Source organism: Tenrec ecaudatus, chromosome 3, assembly GCF_050624435.1.
Source record: "Tenrec ecaudatus isolate mTenEca1 chromosome 3, mTenEca1.hap1, whole genome shotgun sequence".
Lineage (NCBI taxonomy): Eukaryota > Metazoa > Chordata > Mammalia > Afrosoricida > Tenrecidae > Tenrec > Tenrec ecaudatus.
In genome coordinates this window covers 93,272,707-93,290,090 of record NC_134532.1, presented here as the reverse complement: position 1 = coordinate 93,290,090, position 17,384 = coordinate 93,272,707, and the positions used below count along the sequence as shown (strand labels likewise).

General features: G+C 37.5%; 1 protein-coding gene across 1 annotated transcript in view; it reads left to right on the top strand.

Moving 5' to 3' along the window:
* The window catches only part of FAT4 (FAT atypical cadherin 4), a 198,391-nt gene that overhangs the window by 170,102 nt on the left and 10,905 nt on the right, over positions 1–17,384 (top strand). Inside the window, exons 11-15 of the mRNA XM_075543833.1 lie at positions 4,768–5,075; positions 7,706–7,791; positions 8,988–9,167; positions 13,431–13,555; positions 15,838–16,055. Of these exons, the coding sequence (XP_075399948.1) occupies positions 4,768–5,075; positions 7,706–7,791; positions 8,988–9,167; positions 13,431–13,555; positions 15,838–16,055 (917 nt within the window). The remainder of the gene's footprint in view (positions 1–4,767; positions 5,076–7,705; positions 7,792–8,987; positions 9,168–13,430; positions 13,556–15,837; positions 16,056–17,384) is intronic.

Sequence of the window (17,384 nt, the reverse complement as noted above, 5' to 3'; positions counted from 1 at the left end):
GCCAGAGCTGTGCCAGAGGGTGTCAGAGACTGGAGGTGAAAGCCTCATCTTTTTCCTATGGAGCAGCTGGTGATTTTGAACCACCGATCTTGCTATTAGCAGCCCAACATGATGTCGTCACTACACCATGAAAGTGTCTGCTTGAAATATTAGTAACCAGTAAAATACTCCAATTGTTACCCATTTTCAAGAAGATACTTGATTATATCTAGTTTTTGCTTGTTTTATTAAGTACAGTATCAATAGAATAGCAAAGACAAACAACAATATAAAGGTATTTAATTTGGATTTATGCATTTTTTTTATTTTATTTTATTATTTTTTTTTTTGAGTTATGCATTTTACCAGTGATTCTGAGGCCCAGTCATTGAGTGATTTGACCGAGATCAAAAAGTCAATTCAATAAGAAACAAAAGTAAAACACAAACTTTGTTCTGGCTCCACTACATCTTTCACAGCACACGCTATGTCTCTTTAAAAGAGAAGTTAATGAAATGTTCATCAACAGTATTCATGAAGGAGTGAGAGAGACCAAGTTCAAAATAACAACAGATGTAGGCTTCTAAGACGTCTCCTTCATTTCCACAATCCTTTAAAATACCCAGTTAGCTTTCATGGGTTCACACATTTTGCAGTCAAAGGGGTTGGGATGGAAAATGAATTTCAAGTGACTGAACAAAGATGTTTACATATTCTAGGATCCCTTTCAGCATCAGTTTAATATATAGGTGTTTAAGAAAATTGATAGCAAATAGGAACAGATTGCTTGTGCACTTTAGCTGATCTTACAATCATTGTCTATGGGAGGCAGTGTTTGGTGTCCAATAGGATCTTCTCCTTGTCCAGACAAATGTCCCTAAGGAAAGCTGAAGAGCACAGCACTATAAATTAAAATAGAGACTGATTCTAGGTGCCAGCACTATAAATCTCTGCTTCCTCCCACCCCATCCCACTCCATTACAGCCAGAGACAAAAATAAAAACATTATTTACACTTTAACATTGTAAGTCTAATCACAAAACACTTAAGAAAAAGAAATCTGGAATAATACGTAATTGGAGAGCAGAGAGAAAATTTAAATGAATTATTTTCTTCTCAAACTAATATGAGGGGAAAGCATGCCAATAAAAATGTCAGATATGATAGATCAAACAAATATGTGTAAGTAGTTATATATGTACTCATTCTATATAGATCAGCTTTTAACTAACTCTACTTCTGTAGTTGGAAAGCACATTTTAACATTTACCCCTTGTGTTAGGCTGGGTACTTTAGAGAAACAAATACACAGCAACGCATGCATAAGAGAGAGTTTTATGTAAAGGTTAAGTGCACATCAAGAAAACATCCCAACCCAGTGTTGCCCAAACCCACAAGTCCAACATTAGCCCATTAACCCATATGTCCAACACCAGTCCACGAAGTCCTCCTCTATCTCATAATATACCCTCAGGGATACTAAATGCAGGAGGAAAGACGAGTTAGTGAATGTGTAAGCATCTCAGTGCTGGCAGGGGTCTCCACAAGGCTGCTCCAGCACCCAGGGCTGCATCAGAGTAAGTCCAGGTGGCCTCTCCTTGGGAATGTCTTGTTGGAAGTCAGTCTTGCCAGCTGAAGCAGGGAACTGCTAAGGAAGCTGCACCCTGGAGCGACCATCAGAAAGCAAGAGACCTGGGAACTAGAAAGGCAAGGCTCACCGAGCCATTTATCCCTCCACCCTTCAATTAACCCCAGATGTGTTTATTGGCCACACTGGCACAATAAACTAACTAACTTGCTCTTCATTTCTCGTTTACCTTATTTCAACAGGAAGATTTTCTGTGTAATAAAAACATAAAGTGCTTTGGATTTTATAAATATAGTCTGGATAATGGAACTTTTTCTATATTGTTAATAGATATATATGTCAGCACTATCACTTATTTCATTTTTTAATTTTGATCTTCATTTTTATTTATAATGCCCTTCCATTTAAAAAAGAGTTTGAACAATCCCATTGAGTGTTATTATTATATTTCAAAGATAAAGATTCCTGGTGGGACAATGATTACATACTCTGTTACTAACTGAAAGAGGGTCATTAAAACTCACCAGGTGCTTTTCAGGGCAAAGATGCGGCAATCCATTTCCATAAAGATTACAGCCTCAGCAATTCCATGTGGGGGTTCTAATCTGTCCTCCAGGTTTGCGCTGAGTTAGATTTACCGCTAGACCTGGAATTTCACAGAAGAGCATTACCTTCTTCAAGACAGCAATAAAAGCTCTTAAGGGGGAAAAAATCATGGAGAAACATTTTCATATTTGTAAATAAAATATCAACTTACTGAAACTATAAAGCATTTTTCAGGATCTATGTAAACTTTAAGTATGTTTTCATAGATAAAATTGCACTGCAGGACTCAGTATAAATGTGTTCTTAATTTTTCTATTTTCTGTGTTCATTTTGTCATCTTATCTTTAACATTAAAGAATTTAAAAATAAATAATGTACATATGTAATCTATAGTAAATACATAGTATCAGTAAATATATTAATAATATAAGTAAACCCAAATTTCATAAAATATAGGAACATAAATATAGAATATAAAAGTTGTGCTAACAGGTTTACATTTATTAATTGTGGTCACTATGTAACAGTAGAAGGTTTTAATAAGAGAAAGAGGAAGCGTTCTACTCTGGTGAAGCGTTACAGTCTCACAATGCCACAGAAGCTTGTCTACCCTGTCCTGTAAGGTCACTGTGAGTGAGAATCACTGCGAGTCGGAATCGACTTGATGGCAGTGAGTTAGAGGAAGTTTCAAAAGTTCATGGAAAATGGAATTTATAGAGAATGAGAGTCCTCATTAATTCTTACAAAACTGTTGACATAGAAGTCATATATATACTTTTAAATAGTTCAATCATATGCAAAATAGCTGTGTAATATCACCACGATCAATTTTAGGACACTTCTTCTGCCTTGCACTCATTGTTAGCTCCTCTTTTCCTGCCAGCGTCCTGTGCCATGTCCCTAGGAAACTAGCAATCCAGTTGCTACCTCTGTAGATTTTCCCATCCCGTACTCCATACACAGGAAAACATCAGAAACAAACAAACAAACAAATAACCTAACAAGAATAACAAAGTAAAACAGACAAAAACCACACTCAAAATGAAAGCAGAAAACATTAAAAACTTGAACAAATATACATTGGCCCAAAAGGGAGGTAAAACGACGCGCTGTCTCATTTTTACCTATGTATAATTGCAGTGATCTACCCTACAATACAATCTGTCTGAAAACAAGGCCATTCCCTTCCCTGGCCCATCACTGCAGGGCATTTACCAGAAGCTTAATCCACAGAGCGACCCTGCAAATGAAGCTGAGGCTTTCACTTTCATCCATCGCCCTCTGCAAATGGGTGTTCAAAATTTAAGCTTTAATATCATATCTTCCTTTGGATTTGGATCTTATTATTTATAGTCTTTGAATGACACAAGCTTAGATGGCTGCTTTTCTAAGTCGGACTTTTAAGAACCCAGATGCTCTTCACTCTGACAGTCCTGGCATCTAAAATATTGTGTATCTATAACACGTATGATTTCTTTGCCTTCAAGTTCAGTTAAAGATTTAAAATTCATAAATATAAGTCAAAGTATAATAATTATCTAAGAATATAAACACATCTATCCTAATGACATAAAAAGATATATTTAGTGAGAAATATCTTATGCTTGATATTGTGATAATAATTATAAGTCCTTTTGAAGGGTAAATATAAATGGCACAGAATTTTTTAGAGGTTCTAAATGACTTTAGTTTAAAGAATAATAAAGGTATAATAATCAAAACAAGATAATCAGTAAATTTGGGCTGGCATTTTTTCTCTGTCTCCCATGATTCTGTGACCTTGGGCAAGTTTCAATTTTCTGGAAAATTATTCCTTGGTTTTCAGTAGCTGAGCAATTCTCTGATTCCAAATAGAAAGCATTTGCAAGACGTATACAGCCAACATTCAGGAATGAAACGGTTATTAGTTAACAAGAATCACGATGCATTGGCTTGGGTTAATTTTCCAATCATTTGACCCAGTCTACTAATATTTGTGGGAACAGAATTTTGGCCTACTATTGTAACATCAATAAAACTCATTTTTCAAATTTGAAAAGGAACCAGCACAAACAAATGGAGACGCTGGGTTTCAGAAAAACAGAAAGCTATTTTAAGTAGACTTCAATAAATCATACCCATAGAGGGTATAAAACAAGAAAAAGATAAAAACTTAACCATTGTTTTCCCTAAGAACTCACATTGCTTTATCTAATTTGGTGGCTATTAAAAATACAGGCACAGATTATTTAAAAATCAAAACAACATGTATCTCCTTCAATTACAATTAAACTTATCTTTTCAAGGTTTATACATAATAAAGAAAGTTTCTTGGGTCAAAATTCCATCATGTGAAAACCAAAAAGGATGACATCCTGGCTTTAGAATTTTTGACGACAGAAGCTATTCAAATATACCCTCTTCCTGAACATCTGTCATTCTTAGAAATGGGGCCGATTCAGATTGGCTCCCTAATTAACACAGGTGTCTCTTGTCTGTGGTATTCCCTATAATGTCCATATCACGGTGTTTCACTTTTTCTTTATTCTTTGGGGAGTAAAAAGCCAAAATTGTTAAGAACATGACTCAGTGTAGTGACTTAAACATATTTGAATCCAAGTATTTAATAAAATTGCCGGGGAATTTGATTGATTTGTCCATTTTCTCATCTCCAGGTGTCTTTGGCAAACACTGTGAGTTGAACAGTTACGGATTTGAGGAGTTGTCATTCATGGAGTTTCCCAGCTTGGATCCCAATAACAACTACATCTATGTTAAATTTGCCACCATTAAAAGTCATGCCTTATTACTTTACAACTATGACAACCAAACGGGAGACCGGGCAGAGTTTTTGGCTCTTGAAATTGCCGAAGAAAGGCTGAGATTCTCCTACAACATAGGCAGTGGCACGTACAAACTCACCACCATGAAGAAAGTGTCAGATGGACATTTTCACACTGCCATTGCACGAAGAGCGGGAATGGTAAAACATGTTTCCAAATGAAACCCTGTCTTAATATTTTTATCTACCCTGCCAGCCAGGCCTCCAAGAAAAACGTGAATGGAGGTGTAAATTGAGTTACATTATGCGTATTCTTTATTTTTGCCAATTCTGGCAAAAACCTGTTGTTGTTATTGCTCTTTTCATTGCCAAGTGCAGAGTCACCTTTTCCAGGCTACGGCTTTTCTGAAGCAATTCCCTAGGCCGATCTTTCCCAGTATCTCTGTGTGAGTTAAACACCCCTACCTTTTGGTTATAAGCCAGTCACTTGCCCTGTGGCATCACTAAGGATGCTTGGGATGAAGACTGGGGCTTAAATTAGTCAGCTTCCAGCTGACTCCAAGGGACGTCAGTAGTTCTCCCAGCAAGTGTGAGATAATCAAAGCCTTCAGATATTATTGCGTTTACTTTAATGTAGACGAAAGTGTTCTATGTGATAGCTTCAAAGATTCCTCTAATATTCAAGAATAGTTGAGCTCTCCACATAAAAGGATTTGAAAGCAAGAAGGAGAGTGGAAAAAGAGGTACAGTGAAGTTTGTCAGAGAGATGTAAAAAGAAATCTCATAATCTAGTTTTGATATTTAGTTGTAGTCATCAGTTTTTTAATAATATCAACTATGGAAAATAACTTGTCCTTAGGACTTCTGTCATAGGAAAAAATGCCTCCCTATTTCAGAATGAATTCCAAAATAAGTCACCTACTGGATTTTGAATCTTTATTTTCTTCAGTTCAAAGGGATTTTCTTGGAAAATGGTAAAATCATTAACTTCTCAGCTTTTCACTTTTGCATCGGCAGGATAGAAATGCCTCAATATACAGAGGCAGTAGTGGAAAATCCAATAGTAAAAAGTGAAGCCTTGAAATGCAAGGATTAACTTGTATGAGTAATTCAAATCGAAGACATCCTCCCTGTCTTCCCTTTGACGGAACCCTGTTACCAAGCTCTTGGAATATAAGAGAGATGCGTGAAATATTAAGATTGACTTTAAGATAATACCATTATTTAAGTTTTTAAGTCAGAATCACAACAATACCAGTTTATAGCAGAAATACCAGTGTGATACTACCCATACTGCTATGGCTTTAAAGAACTCTACAGGGTATGCTATGTATCATGCACAGAGAGATGTGTTAAAATCTTGTTTGAAAAATAAAATGTAAAAACATTGCTTAACTAAAAGACCCAGTATAAAAAATATGTTGCATCATGATCGCCAAATACTGCGTTGGAAATTAAATTTCTCTGAGTTCTATTGATCACTCGGGAGAAATGCAATCCTATTAAAAGGTTCATCTAAGTTAGGTTGAGGCAAAGCATAAGATTGGAAACGTGTTTCTTAAAAATGTTACTATTGGTTGTAACTTATTGAAGAAAATTATAAGAAAAATTTACATGACATTGAATTCATTGTATGGAACTTAGCTGATAGAATTATTTAAAATTTTTCTTGACAAATAATAAGTTTGATGCTCAATCACCATAAGTTCATTCCATTCACTATCTCTAAAATGTGAGCTTTTTTAGGCTTACTTATATATGCCTCCCAACTAGCTATACGTTTTTATGAGCAATTCCTAAAAATACATAATGTATTGATAAACAGTGGAGCATTAAGGAATGAATCATTTCTTTACATGATGAATGTTGACTAATTCTGGAAGAAAAACTAGTAACTACTCCCTATGCACCTAAGAGAAGTATAATATTAGTGCATTTGCTTAACCTTTAGTCCCAGGTGGCCTACATGTACATTTTTCTTATTAAAAAAATAAATCTTGAGTTAGAGTAAATGGAGACCTTCATGGTTCTTAATAGTTTGACTCTATAAATGAAGCAACCTTGGAGGAATTCTGTTTTGTGGCATTTATACATATTTAGGATGAGTCCTTTATCTACTTAAATCCTCCTGCGATTTTAGATTCGAGGTGATTTCTCTCCTTGTGATTTACTAGCCATATTGTTCAGTGCATCAATTTTTAGAATAGCTGGATGGTAGGATAAATATATTTTCTAAAACCAGAAAGCAGTCCCAGCCCTATTATCTCACATTTTAAGAGAGATTAATGACATTTTGATAACTTTTATCTAAAAGACAAGGTAACTGTGATAATTGTCCATACAACTTACAATATGTAAGGATGCCCCAATTGGAATTTTAGGCATTATTTAGAAATGCAGGGCCCTGAGCAGTCACCACAAGTGAATGTATTCCACGGCAAACCAGGTGGATGATGTCCATACAGCTGTGATTTGGAAAAACGTCTGGCAATCAACCTCATCCAAATAAGTCACTGACGAGTCTTTGGGCACATTTCTACTCTGCTCCGTGTGGGTCCCTTGAGTCACAGTTGACTTCCTGGCAACTGATTTTTTGTTTTTGTTATACAGAAATATGTGCTCACAAGTTGACCTAATATGATAATTATATTATTTGTATATGTCACATAATTAATTTAGGTATTATATATTCCTATATAATAGATTAAGCCAACATGTTATAAAATTTTCAAACTCACATCTGCGTAGTGTTGCACGGTGACACACCTTGCATGGTGTTGGCTGCAAAGGACCGGAGCGACCAGGTGAACCTTTCCTTTTCCCTTTCATAGGCCGCTTCCTTAACGGTGGACTCTTGCTCGGAAAGCCAAGAACCAGGATATTGCACTGTCAGTAATGTGGCAGTTTCAGATGACTGGTAAGTAACATCATTATTGGGAATGTATAATTTACTCAAATTCAAGAGAAAATTATACATTTAAAATAAGTATATTATGTGTATGTTAAACAATCTCGTTTGATGAAAATGAGGAAGAATTGAAGCACTTGCGGGTGAAATAAAGGATTGCAGCCTTCAGTATGAGTTACAGCTCAATGTAAGGAAGACCCCAGTCCTCACAGTTCGCAACATCATAATAAATGGAGAACAGGTTGAAGCTGTCAAGAATTTTTTCTTACTTGAATCTGCAATCGATGCTCATTGAAGTAGCAGTCAAGAGATCAAAAGGCATATTGCATTAGGTAAATCTGCTTCATGAGATCTCTTTAGCTATTGAAGAGCAAGGATGTCACCTGGAGGACTAAGGTGCGCCTGACCCACGCCCTGGTATTCTCCATTGCATCATGTGCATGTGAAAGCTGGACAGTGAATACCGACGGGCAGAGGAGATGCATTTGAATTATGGAGCTGGAGAAGAATATTGAAAGTGCCATGGACTGTCGAAAGGGCAAATCGATCTACACTGGAAGAATTAGGGCCAGAGTGCTCCTTAGAGGAAAGGATGGCAAGACTTTGTCTTGCATACTTAGGCCATACTGTCAGGAGAGACCAGACCTGGGAGAAGGAAATCACATGGAGGGGGCGACAAAAACCAGGAAGGCCTTGGATGAGGTAGATCGACACAGTGGCTGCATTAGTGGACTCAGACATAGACAATTGTGAGAACGGCAGGGGACTGGGCAGTGTTTTGTTCTGTTGTGCATAGGGTTGCTATGGGTCAGAACTGACTCCATACCAGCCAACGGCAACAACACATTAATCAATTTAGTAGCATCCCTTATCAGGTCTGTAGTGAAGGAATGACAGATCTGACCTCACTATTAGAGTCACTACTACTTCTACTGTTACACTCCTTTCTGCTGACCCAATATTATTAGATCATTCTAATTGGACGGACTAGAAACATTATTTTGATGAGTTTTATTATGCTCCATATCTTTGCAAAATCTAATAGCTCTTTAGGTATCTATATAAAGAACACATGCATCAATCGATGATATTTTCTATCTGAACTGATCATGATGCAATATATGGTACAAAAAGTCACATTCACCACACATTCTTCCAATCTTTTGAGTGGATGCTGATATACTCATGTTTCCTTTCTAATTTAGGACTCTTGATGTTCAGCCAAATCGAGTCACAGTTGGAGGTATCAGGTCACTAGAACCAATCCTTCAGCGGAGAGGACACGTGGAAAGTCATGATTTTGTTGGGTGTATCATGGAGTTTGCAATCAATGGAAGACCCCTGGAACCAAGCCAAGCCTTAGCAGCACAAGGCATTCTAGATCAGTATGAAAACTTCATTTCTGTTTTAAAGGGAAATCCATCAAGTATCTTATAACTTAGCATCAAAGATGTTTTATGCTGCTTTCGATTTTTAGTACTTATCTTTGAAATGTGTTGACATAACCATGGTATATCATTAGAAAATTATTCTTTCCCTTTTCTTTAGTCTCTCTCTCTCTAGAAATATACATATATAGAGAATGTATATATACATGTATATATGTATATCTATATGTGTGTATGCGCATATATGTACATGCATAGTGGCTTCAAAGAGTTTATGAAAAATGGAGTGGAAAGATAAAGAAATTTTTCTGGGAGCTTTTTGAAGTACCCTTGTATATTTTCTACGGGATGCACATACCATTAAGCATTTAATCACTTACCAAAAGGCCGGAGATTCAACCAGCCCCCCCACCCCCACACACACTCCCTCACAGCCCTGCCAGCCAGAGGTGCCTCCGAACAGCCCTAGGTTGTGGAGCGGTCCTTTTCTGCACACATGAGATTGTCATGACTCGGAAAGTGCTTGACAACAGCAAAAACTGGGTGTTGTGTGCATGTTCCTATTTATATATGTATGTGCGTACCTGTCTCCATACACATGAGTAAGTCAAAATATATTGCTTTAAAACACTGAAAGCACACTTTAACACAAGCATCAAGGTGTGGAGTCATTATTTCTCTCCTCCTAAGTCTGTATTCTACTGCTGGTAGTGATTTCAGCTCTATAACCGTTTCTAGATTTTTAAAATTTCTATTTATACCATATCAAAACAGCAGCTTTGACAACTTCAAGAGACTCAAATTCTGTTCGCCTTGAGTGTGCTTTGAGTTTGCAGAACAAAACCAATTCCAAAGGGGCACAACGATGACTGTACAGTAAACGGGATAAGGTTTCCCAGCAGCCCTTTCTCCCTCTAACGAGTGAGCAAGGAACCTCTGTCACAACGTTCCTAGCTTTTTTCTCACAAATACACTTTTCAAATTGATTTTCCTGCATCCATTGTTTAAAACTATCAAGACAACCCTGTGGGAGTTGTCCAAAGGGATTACTGTAGCCTCCTGAGCTGATCTCTCTTGCTTGAATTGGAATAGCGCAGAAGAGCCCCTGAGAAACTGCTCTTTTCATTGGACCTCTTTTGGCAGGTTCCCTTCCACGACAAAGACATGTGTATGACTGTGAAATTCTGTCTGCATCTTTCCACAAATCACAGAGAGACATGTTTAAACGTGTTTTGTTTGGACTGAGCTCATGTGTATGCAGGGGAACCCTAGTAGCAATCCTTTTGACTCACCCTCATATACCATGGGACTTCAAAGTTTGTGAGGAAAAGAATCAATTAGCTATTAGTCCCATTTTTCCATGAATTTTAAAAAATTATTATTTTTAAAATATATTTTTAATAAATCTTTTTATTGGGGCTTATACAACTCTAATCACAATCCATACATACATCAATTGAGCAAAGCACCCTTATACATTCGTTGCACTCGTCATTCTCAAAATTCGCTTTCCACTTGGGTTCCTGGAATCAGCTCGGTTTCCTTTTTTTACTCTCCCCCTCCCTCCCTGCTTCCCCCTTCTCCTTTAATAGTTTATAAATAACTATTTTATCTTATCTTACACTGCCCGGCATCTCCCCTCACCCACCTTCCCATTTATTGCCCATCTCACAGAGAGGAGGTTACACATAGATCTCCAAGATCGGTTCTCCCTTTCTACATCCCCTCCCCTCCCGGTGTCGCTACTCCCACCACTGGTGTTGAGGGGTTCATCCGTCCTAGATTCCCTGTGCCTCCAGATTCCTACTGCACCGCTGTACATCCTCTACTATAACCAGATCCGCAAGGTAGAATTAGGGTCATGACCCTCCCCTGCTTATGGATAGGTAGGCTTAACATAGTAAAGATGACAGTTCTTCCTAAACCACTTTACAAGTTCAATGCTATACCAATTCAAAAATTATTTTTTGGGGGGCTCGTACAATGTGCATCCATCCATCCATTGTGTTGAGCACATTTGTACATTTGTAGCCATCATCCTTCTCAAAACATTTGCTTTCTGCTTGAGCCCTTGGTATCAGCTTCTCATTTCCCCCCTCGCACAGCACTCCCCCCTCCCTCATGAACCCTTGATACTTTATAAATTATTATTTTATCATATCTTACACTGTCCAACGTCTCCCTTCACCCACTTTTCTTTTGTCCGTCCCCCAGGGAGGAGGTTATATGTAGATCCTTGTAATCAGTTCCCCCCACCCTCCCGGTATCACTACTCTCACTACTGGTCCTGAAGGGATCATCCATCCAGGAGTTCCTGTGGTTCCAGTTCCTATCTCTACCAGTGTACACCCTCTAGTCTAGCCAGATTTGTAAGGTAGAATTGAGATCATGATAGTGGGGGGTGGGAGAGGGGGAAGAAGCATTTAAGAACTAGAGGAAAGTTGTATGTTTCATCATTGCTACCCTGGACCCTGACTGGCTCGTCTCTTCCCTGTGACCCTTCTGTAAGGGGTATCCAGTTTCCAACAAATGGGCTTTGGTTCTCCACTCAGCACTCATCCTTATTTTCAGTGATATGATATTTTGTTCTTTGATGTCTGATACCTGATCCTTTCAACACCTCATGGTCACACAGGCATATATTTATAGGTTTAGCATTAAGGTAGTTGATGGACATTGGACCTCCACTCAAGTACTTACTCAATGCAAGAACACTTTGTTCTATAAAATTGGCATTCCATTATTCACACCTTCCCGACATGAAGACAAATGAGTGCATAAGCAAATGTGGTGATGACAGCTGATGGTCCCCGGCTATCAAAAGATATAGTGTCTGGAGTCTTAAAAGCTTGCAGGTAAACAAGCAGCCATCTAGCTCAGAAACAACAAAGCCTACATGGAAGAAGCACACCAGACTTTGTGACCACGAGCTGTAGAAGGGACCAGGTATCAGGCATTAAAGAACAAAAAATCATATCAGTGGGTGTCCATGAACTTTTTGATTTCCTGCCTCCCTCTAAGGTCTGTTACGTAAGAACACATATAAGGTCTATTAAAGCTAGTAGATTTCTAGCAGATATCTCAAACTTCATATGTTTACAGAACTGAAATTCTGACCTGTGTTCCTTGCTTCTATCAAACCCACTCCTATCCCAGTATGCCTTAGGTCAATTAATGATAAAGGAAGCATGTATGTTAGACAGGCTGGCACAATAAACTATTGCACTATCCATCTGCTAAACCCAAATTATGACCTTTGGCTTCTCTTTTGCATTTATACCTCACGTCCATCCAATTTCCAAGCATCAGAATAAAAAATTTAAAACAGAATCAGTCTTGGTGCTCCTCAAAAATGATCCAAGAATTTGCCAACTAATGCACAGTCATTCAATGTCAAAGTTGTTACTCAGAACGGTAAAGCCTCATGCCCTGGCTTTTCCTTACCTTCTGGCTTTGTCCTGAGCCTCTCTTGTTCACTCCATTCCAATCAGAGCAGACCGCTTGCTTTTCCTCCATATGTGAGGTGAGCTGCCAGCTCAGGGCTTTCTTTAGAACTTGCTGGAGGTTTTGTTGTTGTGTGTGTGTGTGAGTGTGTGTGTGTGTGTGCCTGGAATGTTTTCCCAGATACATGACGTTTACTTGCTTCTTTAAGATTTTACAATACATGTGCTCTTTCTTCACTGCTTAAGGTAGAAATCTCCATCCCTCGAATCCTTATACCTATCTTCAGTCTTATTTTTCCCATAGCATTTACTTCTGTCCATTCAGATAGAATTTTTCCGAAATTTGTCTTTACCATCAGTCTCCTCCACAGGAAACAACACTCCATAAATATAGGGATATTTGGGTCACCACGATACCTTCATGCTTAGAACAGTGACAGAAACATAGCACACACTCAGAGATATAAAATCAAATAAACATCTGTTCTCGGAATCAATTTAACCCAGAATGCTTATTTGACAAATATATCTTGCTCAAATAAAAATTACTGTAAAACTTGACACGTCTTTTAAAAAGTGTGTACTTTTTGGTAATGGCGGTGTCTGAAATTCTGTTTTTTAGATGTGAGTAAATCAAGTGATATGGAATAACTTCTCATACAATTACATCCTCCAAATAGACTTGTAACCTAAGCTTAAGCTAATTGAGTGTTTGAAGGGAAGCTGGTCAATAAAATTTACATTTGAGAAAACACATATTTGGCATGTTTCCCCATCTCATTTTGTGTCATTGCGCTCTGATGTGATTTTGTTTCAGATGCCCTCGACTGGAAGGCGCTTGCACCCGCAACCCCTGCCAGCACGGTGGCACATGTGCGGATCACTGGTCTTGGCAGCAGTGCCATTGCAAGGAAGGGTTGACAGGAAAATACTGTGAGAAATGTAAGCTGTTTCATCATCCATGGGAAATTATGCAAACCTTGAAACTTATTAATGCATATGCCTAAATACGTGGAGGCATACTGGAGATGTACTGGATTACACTCTGGGCTGCTCAGGTCCGCAGTTCCACCCAGCAGCTGCTCCTACGGAGAATGACAGACAAGGCTTTCTACTCCTGTAAGGACTCGTTTCAGAAACCCACAGGGCAGTTCGACTCCCAAAGGATTCCTGTGAGCTGGACTCAACTCAGTGGCAGTGAACTACACATGCTATTTTAAAATAACTTTTTCCTTTTTTATACAGAGAGTATTACATGGACAGCATCTATTTGATGAAATAGTGGAGACGAGGTGGAACTGTAGGGTAAGCATTGGACTTCTCAGGCTAAGTGGATGGTTCAAACCCATCAGTTGCTCCTTGAAGAAAGACAGGCTTTCTCCTTCCACACATAAAGCCTAGGAAACCCTATCAAACCAAATGCTGCCACTGAGTTGATTCTTTTTTGTTTGTTTTATATTTTTAAAATCATTTTATTGGGGACTCATACAACTCTCCACACAATCCATATATCCATCCATGTGCCAAGCACATTTGTATATTTGTTGCCATCATCATTCTCAAAATAATTTCTTTCTACTTGAGTCCTTGGTATCAGCTCCCAATTTTCCCCCCTCCAATCCCCACCCTCCCTCCCTCACAAACCCTCAATAATTTGTAAATTATTATTTTTTCATGTCTTACACTGTCCAATATATTTGTTCACTCACTTTTCTGTTGTCTGTCTCCCAGGGAGGGAGTTATATGTAGATCATTGTGATCAGTTCCCCATTTCTCCTCCACCTTACCCTTACCCTCCAGGTATCTCGACTCTCATTATTGGCCCTGAGGAGTTTACCTGTCCTGGATTCCCTGTGTTTCCAGTTACTATCTGTCCCAGTATACATCCTCTGGTCTAGCTGGATTTGTCAGGTAGAGTTGGGATCATGGTAGAGCAAAGTAGAAATGCCTTTCTGAGTTCCTGAGACTACACATCTTTCTGGGAGTAGAAAGCCTCATCTTTCTCTGAGGGAGTGGCTAGTGCTATAGAACGGTGAACCGTGTGATGAGCAGCCCAGTGCATAGTCTACCAGCACTCCCTCTGGAAAAGTTAGCAAGCATTTCTGGGAGTCAGAATGCACTCAATGGCAGTGGGTAGTGTGACTTGAATTATTGCTCTTTTATCTAAAGCAATTGTGGGCATTTTATAAGGCCAGAAAGTCTATGATACTTTGGCTTAATATTTTCTTAATTTGAGGAGATATTTCTCTGGTGATTTTTGTTTTTAATTTGGTTAAGAGGTATACACATGGGATAACTAAGTGAGTACATAACATTTATAATTATTATATTTTTATTGACTTGATCAATGTCTGAGATCCCCTTTTATAACTGACATAAAATTTGCATGTTATAAAATTTTCAAATATGAAATTATATTTTGCATATAATATTCAGTACTCAGGCTCTTTTGAGCTTATTTTCCTTACATTTTTTTCTCATCAAAATTATTTGTAACTATAAATTGAACTTCTATACTTTCAGAATGTACTCATTTTACCAGATTAAGTGCTGCATGGTGATTATTTATATAAAGGTAGAAATAGAAATATGTGTCTTTGAAATACTTACCCAAATATCTAGTATAGTTGAGTATAAAAATCACAAATCATTTTTAACCATGAAAACATATGTCCATTGGAAAATTTGACAACACTGCAAAACTGATTACAGACAGAGAACAGCCTCCCACAGTAAGAAAGTATTTCATCCAAAATGCCGGTAGCTGGGATTGAGAAATCCTGCACTAATATCTCTAATAAAAAAAATCAGGTTTGAACTTATTATTGCTTCAAAGGGTATAGTACCTGAATTAATAAAGCAAATGCAAATGCAGTGAAACTGGCCCCAGAATAAACATATTTTCAAAGGGTGGCTATCTCTTCAAGTTTTTATTTTTTATCTCACGTATCAGCAATTTTTATGAGAATTTCCAAAATGATTAGTGTTTGTGTTTTTATTGTATTATTTGATTGTGGTTTTAAAATGAATTTAACCATTCTAAGTCAATGTATACAATAGTCCACAAGGGGAAGTAATTTTTTCCAATGAAGGTTTGGGGGCTTGATTCTAAAATTTAAAATTTTTTATTGACAATTTCCATAATGGTCATAATTTTACACTACAGAAAACCCTAAGAAATACCTAATGAAAGTATTTGTTTTGCTTTTTCCCATGGGTTTCAGCTATTACCCCTGATACGGCTTTATCATTAGAAGGGAAAGGGCGGTTGGACTACCACATGAGTCAGAATGAAAAGAGGGAATATTTGTTAAGACAAAGTCTGCGAGGTGCCACGTTGGAGCCTTTTGGTGTGAACAGTCTGGAAGTAAAATTCAGGACAAGAAGTGAGAATGGCATTTTAATCCACATCCAAGAAAGCAGCAATTACACTACTGTGAAGGTAAGATAAACGCTAATGGCGACTCCATTTGATGAGACTGCCTGCTGTGTCGTGGTTTAAATCACTTCTCCCGTAATTTCTGTCTTTTTCTTTACAACCCATTAGAAGTCCAACTAATGCTGGGCACTAATCCAATATCATCTATCTAACTATTCCCCAGGCATTGGCCAGAGTAACAAAGATTTGAATGGTTTGGCCTCTAAACACTTTGTCTTGGTTTAGAGACCACTGCTTGGTAGGTCAACATAGAGAAAAGGCCGTGCCTTTTGTTTTGTCAGTTAGAGATGTACATTTCTTTTCCTACTGTGAAACAACACAATGTAGTAAGCCTTTTAAAATGAAAAGATGCCGTCTTCAAATACTTATTCCAAACACGAATATGTCTGTATCAATTAGCAGGAAAATATTAAATTGAAATGATCTGACTTTATCCTGGAGAAAGGACTATATAGGTAACACTTACATTACATTAGGATTTATTGTACTTGTGTGTCTTTAGGATTTATTGTGCTTGTGTGTCTTTAGGATTTATTGTGAGTTAAACTTAAGCTAACATCTGCTGATGATTTCTAAAGAAATAGCTTGTAAACCTTATATTACATGAGAATAATGTACCGATTAGTCATTATGCTTTTACATAATTCCCTATTTTATTATTAGTACATAAATATTATTGAACTAATGAATACAGTTATTTGGTATGCATCTAACATTAGCACCTAACTTTCTTAATTTTTAAAACTATTATCATAGAAAAATTTTTATCACAGAAAAACCTTCATTCCTTGCACACTCAACTTCTTGGCCCAGTAACATCATTCTTTTTTATTAATGACACTTTGCAAATCATAAATCTAATGACATTTTTAATAATAGGACTTTTAGGAAATTCTTAAATGACAAGCCCTGATATCCTGACTTGTCTTCACTTATCAACCAATATTTTGAAGCAAAGGGTCAATATAGATACATAAATACTAGGTTTACTGTATATACTTTACTGAAAATAAGACATTTGCCTCTAAACTTCAGTCTCAGTATCATTGAAAATATTTTCTGTCCATGCCAACCCTTTTATCATATTCTCATATATAGTCTTTGATATTAAACTGCAAAAGCAGCATTTTAAAATTCTCAAATTAACCACTTGATCCAGTGGTCCTCGAGTGGGAGTGGTTTTATCTCTAAGAGGATATTTAGCAATGTCTAATTATATTGTTTGACTGTCACAAGTTGGGGGGGGTGTGCTACCAGCACATAGTGGGTTGCCACCAGGAATGCTGGTAAATATCTTACAATGACCTGAACAACCCCACCCATAGCGAGGAA